At 64.8% G+C, this 9,334-nt stretch overlaps 1 protein-coding gene across 5 annotated transcripts; it reads right to left on the bottom strand.

The window, feature by feature from the left end:
* Positions 1-667: 667 nt before the first annotated feature.
* On the bottom strand, positions 668-4,283 carry TMEM250 (transmembrane protein 250). 5 transcript variants are annotated; one of them, XM_036092115.2, is made up of 3 exons: positions 3,815-4,123; positions 3,028-3,126; positions 668-2,932 (listed from the first exon to the last, which is right to left on the bottom strand). In XM_036092115.2, exon 3 carries the CDS (start codon positions 2,880-2,882, stop codon positions 2,394-2,396), a length of 489 nt encoding a protein of 162 aa, XP_035948008.1. In that variant the 5' UTR covers positions 2,883-2,932; positions 3,028-3,126; positions 3,815-4,123; the 3' UTR covers positions 668-2,393. The 5 variants fall into 5 exon arrangements, with proteins under 5 accessions (XP_035948008.1, XP_035948009.1, XP_077918140.1 ...); XM_036092116.2 differs by lacking the exons at positions 3,028-3,126; positions 3,815-4,123 and adding an exon at positions 4,183-4,283; XM_078062014.1 differs by lacking the exon at positions 3,815-4,123 and adding an exon at positions 4,183-4,259 and having other exon boundaries at positions 668-3,126.
* Positions 4,284-9,334: the final 5,051 nt, after the last annotated feature.

A 9,334-nucleotide genomic window follows, 5' to 3' on the forward strand; every position in this document is an offset into this window, starting at 1 on the left:
CGAGGACCAGGAGTGTCCCCGCACGGGAGCTCGGAGACCTTTACAAAATAAAGATACTAAGTAATAACGTGTCTCTTGTTTTTCCAAGTGTGTTCGGTTCAACAGGAACCACAACTTTGGTTTTCAGCCAGTGTCTTCTCCGCGCACGCGTATCTTCCCCTGAGACGGAGCTCACGCTGTACACTCGGTTCTGTGACCTAGTTCCTGGCCCCGGGGACCTCGCCAGGACCCGCTGCCGGCGCGGCCACACTGTCCCTGCTGTCCTGACCGAGCCCCCGGCTGCAAGGTCAAGGTGGGCCCCCTGAAGCCCAGCACGTCCGCTCCTTCCCTGGCGTCATGGATGCCTGCTTTAAAGCGTTCCCGATTTGGGGGCGCCTGGGTGGCTCAGTCGGTTAAGGGTCTGCCTTCACTCAGGTCATGATCCCAGGGTCCTGGGATCGAGCCCCGCGTCAGGCTCCCTGCTCATCGGGGAGTCTGCTTCTCCCCCTCCCTCTGTCTCTCCCTCTGCTTGTGCTCTCTCTCTCACTGTCAAATAAATAAAATCTTAAAAAACAAAAAATAAAGCGTTCCCATTTTTACCTGGGAGAGATGCCTTCTGTGGCATTTTTGGTCAGTTAGACCCTTAGAGAGAGAATAAAGTTTTTGAGCTTTAAGCAATCACTCCATCAACGTGTTAAAAAAATAAGTTTAATGCAGGTGGCTCATTTCATAAAGAATATAACAGGCACTCGAGACACTGAGCATCTTTGTGTTCAACGTGCCGGTTCCTCACGTGGCCGCAACGACATTCAAGGTGGCACGGCCAGACCCCTCCTGCCATCCTGACGGCGTGGACAGGTGTCCACCTCAGTGACGGGAGCTTTGGGGGAATCTGAGTTAACACAGAACAAAACTTTTAGGAAACAGCATGATTTAGTGCAAAAGATTCTCTGTGGTGCGAGAAGGGGGATCCACGCAGGTCAGCTCCCCGCCTGCCGTCCAGGGAACTAGGACAGACTCAACGCGAGAAAGAACTTCGCCCAAGGAGCCTTCCCGCTGTCCCCAAGTCGACAATCACTGGATAGAAGCTGGCTACAAATCAAAAACCATGGTTTACAGCCAAGCTTTCTTTGCTTTTTCTACCTGATTTGGGTTCTTCTTCCCGTGACACCAACTTCCGACAGCTCCCCTGGCCACTGGACTGCCTGGCCACGCGGGGTCATAGGGACCACTGCCCATGCCCGGGGGTGGGGGTGGGGACAACCTGGGATGAGGTGGGGGTCTGTCACCCCCAGGATGGGGCTATGTCCTGTCCCCGGTCTATGCCTGTTGTCCCAGCACAATTATTCAAAGCAGCTTCTCACCTGCTGAGGAGACCCACGGTGACTACTGAGCCACCGGGCCACCCTCTCCTCCTCGGACAGAGAAGCAAAGGGTCTGGGCAAGACATTGGCCCCCGGCTGGAGCAACAGGCCCTTTGCTCTTTCCAGCCCCACATTCAGTTCTGCCTGTCACTCCGCAGTTGCTCCAAGAGCCCCAGGGCGGGAACACAGGGGCAGCCCACCCCGGTGCACACCCATACCGCTAAGAGGTGCTCTTTCAACAGAAGCTTGGCTCACGTTTCCATGGCGCACGCGCAGAGGCTGTGGCCCGGCAGCTCCCAATACGCACGTTTCAATTCCAGCCATCCCTCAGAGGAAGAGAGGCCAAAGCTCCGCTCCCCCCCACCAGCCAGGAGGAGTTAAGGTACCTCCTCACAAATCCACACTTGAAGAGACTATGGCATCCAGCTTGACGTTTTCAACAAGCCTGCCCCAGAGGAAAACAGATCTGCCCTGCACCCCGGGCTGGCCCCTGATCTGGGAACCTGCCAAGGCTGCCCGTGACTCCCACCCGACTGCATCTAAGCAAACCAACATGGCCCTGAAGCCTGGCCTGGGACTCAGGGGGGCAGACGGAGGGCCCGTGAGCCGTGCCAGGACTTGGGTGGCCCAGGGCAGTGATCAGCTTCGCGGCGGTGTGGTCCATCGGCCAGGTGAGCCTGGCACTTCCCTAAGGCTGGGGCAGGGGCCATGTGGCTGGCCAGGAGGAGGGACACAGAGGCTCTCCAAGAGCAGACGGGGCCAACGGGCCTCACCCCGGCCAGCCTGGAAAAGCGAGGGCAGGTGGCCAGTGAGGCGCTGTACCTACATGAACACACGGAGGGTCGGAGCGGAAAACTAGCAGCAGAGGGGGCGCCAGCGTCCCCTTCGCAGAACAGTCTCAGCACCCGCGCCCAGACCCACGGCCCGAGGTGGACGGTCCGCAGACCCATCCGCAAGACGGGCTGGCAAGAGCAGAATCCCGACCTACCCCCTCGAGAACAGAACAGGGCCGCAATGAACAGACCCCAGGGCCCAGGCCCGCGGTGGCCCTCACATGTCCACGAAGACCATGAAGCACCAGCCCAGGCCCCCCACCAGCAGCACCGTCACCCGGATGCCGTAGATGAGCAGCTCGTTGAGCAGGCGGAAGTCCACGCGCCGGCGGCCGAGCAGCAGCAGCAGCACCGACAGCTTGAGCTGGAAGCGCAGAAGGACGCGCACGCCCACGTACTGCAGGCAGAAGAGCGCGGCCAGCGCGCCCCACAGCGCGGCCGTGAACAGGCTGCAGCTGAAGTAGAGCAGGAAGCGGATGAAGCCGTACAGCCAGCGCGCCCGCACGTACACGTCGAAGTTGTTGTACTTGGTGCGCGCCAGGCGGGAGGTGCGCGCCGGCCCGCAGGCTGCGTGCAGGCAGGTGGTGTGCGGGCCGTGGAAGGAGCGCACCCGCCGCGGGATGGGCATGACCGGCATTGGGGCCCGGGCGGTGGTGCTAGCTTGGGGCAGCAGTGGTGTCCAGGCAGTGGTCAGCATAGGCGTCATGGGCACCTAGGCCTGGAAGCCAGCAGCTGAGCCCTGGGGGATGCGGCGGCCTGCAGGAAAGCGAGAGAGAGGAGCTGTGGCAGGTGCCCCCGTTCTGGGACATCAGCCAGCCCCCGGCCACACTGAAACCGCTCCCACTCCTCACGTGCCCGGGGGCTGCTCTTGCCACAAGCACGACGGAGGACGCTTCAAAGGCGCAGGCCACAGATGGAGGAGTTCCCTTCAGCATCCCGCGAGCCAAGTGCTGCAGACCAGACAGCGGGGTGCCGGGTCACCTGCTGGGCCTGAGCCCTGGCGCTGTGGCTCCCTAGGAGTGACCTGCCGCAGCTTCGCTCACCCTCCCACCCCCGCCCTGCCAAACAGGGCCGCCCACAGCGCTGGGCTCCCGCGGGTGCTGGGGGAAGCTGGTGACCACGCCTGGCAGGCAGATGCCATCACAGGCCTACAGACTGGGTGCCAGGCAAGGAGAAGCACCCAGTGGCTCTCTGGTGAGAGAAACAGCTCGTGGGTGGGAAACCCTGCAGCTACAGGATGTGTAAGAGCAGGGCAGTCGGGTGGATCACGGGCTCTGGAGACACATCACACGGCCTCGGCCAGGGGCGTGCCGCGGGGACCCGGGGGGCGCCGGGGCGGAGGCGGGGCGCGTCCAGCCCTCCCGGTAGGCTCGGGCAGAACCTGGTCTGACAGCGCCGAGCGGCTCCGCGCGCTTGCCCCGGTCCGGCCCGCACCTCCGGGCCACGTCTGCAGGACCCCGCATGGCTCCCTGCCGTCGCGTCCCGCCCGCCCTGCGCCCGCCGCCGCCGCGCACGGCCCCCCCAGCGTCCGCGCCGCGGGCCCCCGGGGCGGGCAGGCGGCGGGCACCGGCAAGGCCCCGCGAGCCCGGGCACACGGTGGCCGCCCGCCACCCCGGGGCAGGGCCGCCCGCCGCTCACCAGGTGCCCTCTCCGCGCCGGCGCCGGGGGAGGCCGGCGGTGCGGGCGGCCGGGCCTGCGGGCCCCCCCGGCACACGGGGCTCCAGGAGCAGGGCGGCCGCATGGTGCCCACGGCGCGGCGGCTGCGAGGCCCGGCCGCTCACGGGTCCCCGCCCGAGGCCGCCCCGAAGGGCCCGGGGCTCGTGCGCCCGGCAGCCGGCAGCGTTTGGCCCAGCGTGGGAGCCGTAGCGCCGTCCCTCTGCGGCCACCGTAGGACTTCCCTCCCGCCCCTCCGCCCGCGCCGACACGGAAAGCGCCTCCCTTCCCCCGGCTCGGAGCCGACTCTGAGCAGCCGGAACTCGACACTTCCCCAGGGCGTGCGTGCTTACGTGCTGCGTGCGCGCGCGGTCCTTAACGCGGCCGCCCGTCTCCTCGTCCCGCGTACGCCGCCGGCAGCTCAGTCTGCCTTGCGCAGGCGCACGTTGTGGGCCTGCGCGTGCGGACCACGGGCACCCCCTCCGCGCACGCGCCGCGGCGCCCTCACGTGTCCGCGACCCGCAGGGCTGCCGCCGCCTGTGGGGGCCGGGGGGGTGGGGCGCCGGGGAGGCGGGGGCCGGCCGACTGCTGCCGCCGCGCCCTGGGCTTGCCCCTTCCCGGGACAATGAGCAGTCAGTGCGGACTTGTTAAAGTGTTTCAGCCCGGCTGGGTGTCAGGATCGCGGAGACACTGGGTTCCGGGTCGCTCCCTCGTAGATGCGGCTCTGTGCCCGGAGGCTGGAGGCCAGCCGCTCAGGCACCCTTCCCGGCCCGGCGCCGGGACGCTGCCCTCCTCCAGGCTGGCCGCCAGTCTGTCCCTCCGCGCTGCCCGCCTGCCGCCTCCCCAGCCCTGACCCCGGGTCCCCCAGCCCGCCGCACCCTAACCTTACCAGGTTCCCCGCACCCCATCCCTGTTCCGTGGCTCCTGGCTCGTGTGGTCCTGGCTTTTCTGCTCCCGCCCCTCTGGGGAGGAGGATCTGGCAGGGTCAGGATGCAGAAGGAGCAGGAGAGCTTTGAAAAGTCCAGAGCAACTGTGAAGGGGCAGCAGAAGATGGGAGAAAAGGAGGCTATTTTAAGAAATATTTCTTAAAATGCAGCCTTTTTTGCAGGCTGGGTGTCTGCAGTAGCTCCGTGCTCCATAGTTGGCCCTGGGGTGGTGGTTTTCCTCTCCAGCCCCCCGTCCAGCCCTCTCCCCCTTGGGACACCCCATACAGGCCCCCTCCTTAGCTCTGTGAGGAGGTCCCTTGGTCTCATACATGACCTGTCCCTTCACACTTACTTATTCTGTTCCTCTGCTCCTTCTCTGCCTGCCGAGCTCCTACTCAGCCTTCAAGACCCCAATTATCCCCTCCTCTGAAAAGCTGCGTCCAACCATGTACCACCCTTCCCTGGCACCCATACCCTTCCTGAGTGTGTGTGGAGGGGATCCTGCTTGCTCTCAGCCCTACCTCTCTTCCCTCCCCAGACTGCAAAGATTCCTTTATAGACCTATGTCCTCCATCTGCTCAGTTTTCTCACCACGGCCACTGGAAGACCTATTTCTTCTTTGTGGTCCCGTCCACACACACACGTGTTTAAACAACTCCAGAAGCTTCGCAGAACAGTGCTTCTGGCCACAGGGTCCGATACGTTGTGTTGCTTCCCTATGTTAAGACGCTAGAACCACACACCTGCAGCCTTACCACTACCAGGTAAAGGAGCCCTGAGCATGAGGACGGGGCTGTGTCCTCGGGACTGCCTTGGTGGCGGGGCCAGGGGAAGCCTCCGACACGTGCCGTGTTTGTGTGCAGGTCCTCGTTTGGGGGTCCAGTGGGGATCCCAATCTTGCTGTCCATCCTCCCGAGTAGCCCCCTCCCCAGGCTTCCCCGCTGGAGCTGGGCGGTGGGCAGTGGCCGGGCGCCACCTGCTGGGATGGTGTTGGCATTGCTGCGGAGCTGGCCACCGGCTCTGCTGGTAGGAAGGGCTGGAGCAAGGGTGAGTCCATTGGAAGCTTCAAGGCAGGGCCTTAAAATCAGCGTGCCCCCCAGCCCGCTCCCCGTGTTGTCTGGGGCTGCTCTCGAGCTACCATGGTAGAATGGAGTGGCCTCCCGAGAAGAGACCCAATGGCCCACAAACCTGAGAACCTCTACCCTTTGGCCTTTCTAAGGTTTGTTGGGCCCTGCTCCCCACTTTAAACAAGGGGAGGAGCGGTGTCACCCTTCGGGTCATGTTTTAACTCACCCATCCTTGGCAGGGGTGAAGTATGACGTCAAGCTCACAGTAACACTGACGTTTGCTGTTGTGTGTGCTGGGGGCGGGGGGCCTCATCACAGGGACTCCAGAGGGTGTGCTTGCCCCAGTTCGGAGGCCTGAGCGAGCCCCCCCAGCTCCCAGAGGGGCTCAGTCTCCATGGTCCTCATACACACTCCCACAGTCACCTCGCAGCATGGGCTGGAATTCCCGCCACCTGGCTCCGGGCTGCCTTAGCGACCAGGTGCTGAGGCCCAGGGGACCCCGTGCCATCTCCAGATCAGAAGACACCTCCCACCCCAATGTCCTAATGCTCCCTCCCAGCACCCAGCTACTGAGCTGGTAGACACTGGGCCACGGGGGGGGCCACGTGACAGGTGGGCGAGGTGCATGTGGTGGGCATGTGGGGAGGCCATGTGGGGGGATCCGGGGCCGAGCCTTTGAGCACAGCCTTCGAGTGTCTGGGAAAGGCAGCAGACCTGTGAGCAAAGGAGTCTCTTGTGATCACGTGGTGGTCACGTGTGGGCCACGCTGGAAGCATGTAAGGGAGGTAGTATGGAGGGGCTTGTGGGGCGCGCGTGGGTCCAGTGGGGGTCACCTTGGGCCACGTGGCAGGCATGTGGTAGCAATGCAGGTAAGAGTGGAAATATGGAGGGGTCTGTGGTGGCTCCATGGAGCAAGCATGTGGGTAGCACATGGGGGGTTAGTAAGATGGCCACGTGGGAGTCGTGTGGCTGACATGTGGTGGTCATGTACAGGCCACACTGTGGGCACTGAGGGAGGGGGGATTCATTGCAGGGGGACATATGGGTCATGTGGGGTTACGTGGGCCATGTGCCAGGGGCATGTGGGCAGCCACGTGTGTGGCCTATGGGGTGTTACATGGAGGGCCCTCAGGGTCTCTGTGAGGAGCACGTGTGGGGCGTGTGGTGGTCTTGTGGGGCGCATGTTTGGAGAGGCCGTTGGGGGGTGCTCCAGTGCCCCGCGCATCTGAGCGCCTGGCCAGGGGCATCGCCCCTGTGAGAGCAGGAGTGCAGGTGGGTGGGGGAGCCGCAGGGCTGGGGCCGAGACCCCAGACGGCACTGAGCAGAGAAGCCTGTGTGGGCCATGTCCGGATGCCAGCCTGCAGACTCTGTGACCGAGGGAAAGTATTGGTGTTTTTCAGTATTAGGGTCGGGGGTCTGTTAGCAAATGGTCTGAGTGGAACACGTCATTTCGAATCCTCGTAACCACCTGACAGCAAGCAGCCTTGCCCCCACTTCACAGATGGGGAGAGAATGCTGCTTGTCAGGCCTGACTCCGACCCCCGGGGCGAGTCCAGCACCCCCGGGTGGCTGCTGGGTGACACGCACACTGAGCCGCCTCCGCCCGACGCCCTGCGGGCATCCCTGTGGGGTCTGGCGCTCTGGCCGACCTCTACTCGTCTGACCGGCGGCCCTGACCCTGCGGGGTTTTGGCTGCGCAGCTCCGGCCTCCTTGGGGTGGCAGCGTGCCCCGCTAACAGCCCCCAGCATCTCCCGCTGCTGCTGTGAGTCCCCCCGGCCACCTCCGTGACCCCAGAGGGTGCTCCTCTCCTCGGGGCGGAAACCACCTGCCGTAGGTCACAAGGGCCCGTTGGACGCGCCCGGAGGCTGGTCACCGTGGAAACGAGAGATGGCATTAATGGGGCAGTGAGGCCGAGGGCTTGCCCGCCCAGGGCAGCTTCGGCTCCACCGCTTTCGAGCCGTGGGCAAAGGCGTCCGCCTCTCTGGACCTCGGTCTCCTCATCTGTAAAGTGGTGCCGGTAACGCACAGGCCTCGACTTTGCCCCGAGGTGTGAAGCGGGCGCTGCTGCTCACTGTTGCTGAGGGAGCCCCCCGGTGGCGGACCCCCGGCGCATACCGGCCCGGCTGGCCTGCGTGGCAGACGTGGCCATGTGATGCCCAGGCCAGGCCACGGGGTGCACTGCAGCCCCACCTTGCGCTCTCTCGGGCGCTCGCTGGGGAAGCCGGCAGGCGCAGGCGGGAGGCCTCCGGAGGAGCCAGCCCTGCCGACACCCGGATCTCAGGCGCGCGGCCGGCCTCGGGGAGGTGACGGAGTACGCTTCCGCGGCTCGAGCCGGGGTCTCTGGTGCTCTGTGACGGCCGCCCTGGTGAACGAACACACGCGTCTGTCACTCTGTTAAGCCGTCCTGTCCCGGGACCGCCTGTCGGGCAGCCGCAGGTGACCGGCACAGCTCTGAGCGGTGAGCACCAGCCACGCCGAGCACTTCCTGTCGTCTGTCTCCCGAGCACGTCAGTCACGACCTGTGTGGGGGGCCCAGCCTCTTACTCAGGTCCCCGTGGGCAGGGGCAGGCCTGGACGGGGTCTCTGTGCCGTGCTGGCCCGAATGCCGGCGGAAGCATTCATCTTTGGATGTTGGTTCCCTGGCCTGGGTGCGGACCAGAGCAGGAGGGACAGAGAGACAGGTCCTCTGTTCTCTCAGCAGGCCTGCTTCCGGAGAAGGAATGTGGCCCCTCGTGCCGCCTCTCCTCCCCTCCTCACTGTCCCCCAGCTGGCCGGCTCTCTCCTGTCTTTCCCAGTCCAGGGCAGGCTTGAGCTGGGCACTCGGTCTGGGCAGCAGGGCAGCTTCTGCCCGCCGGCCCCCATCCCGCCCCTCCGCCCCCGAGCTGCGTGTCCTGCCATATCTCTGGCCTGGCTTACAGCAGGACCCAGGATGACCCTGCCGCCGGGGACGGCCGTGGGCACTTGGCCCACCGGGCTTCAGTCCAGCCCCACGCACACGGCCTGTGTAGGCAGCGCTGCGGGGGAAAGGTCGCCCCGGGGAAGTGGACCAGGCTGGGCGCTGGGGAAGCACTCAGGCCACATGGAAGGAGGCCGTGAGCGACGCGGGGGCTGTCGGGGCTGCTGGGTGACGGTTTGTAGGTTACAGACTTGCCCTGATTTCACAAGTGCCCGGCGCTGAGCTGCTGGAGGCGGCCCCACCGTTGGGTAAATCACTGACCCGTCCTGGCCGTTCGCCTTCATCTGTGAGCCGAGTAGGTAGTGCAGCCCTCGCAGCCGTTAGAGGGTTTAATGATGTGTGGCCTTCGCCAAGGCCGGGCTGAGCAGCGCTCGGCAACGCTGCCACTGGGACGCGGAGAAATGCTGGTCGTAAACAAGCCCCGGATCTAGCTCGTGCGCAGAGACCCGGCCTCCTCGCACCGTGCTAAGGAGGAGGCCATGCAGCCAGCTTCTTGGTGGCCCTGCCCTCCTCCGGGGCAGCAGGCCTTATGCCACTGGGTGGATGTGCCCTCCG

This window comes from Halichoerus grypus, chromosome 14, assembly GCF_964656455.1.
Source record: "Halichoerus grypus chromosome 14, mHalGry1.hap1.1, whole genome shotgun sequence".
Classification (NCBI taxonomy): Eukaryota; Metazoa; Chordata; class Mammalia; order Carnivora; family Phocidae; genus Halichoerus; species Halichoerus grypus.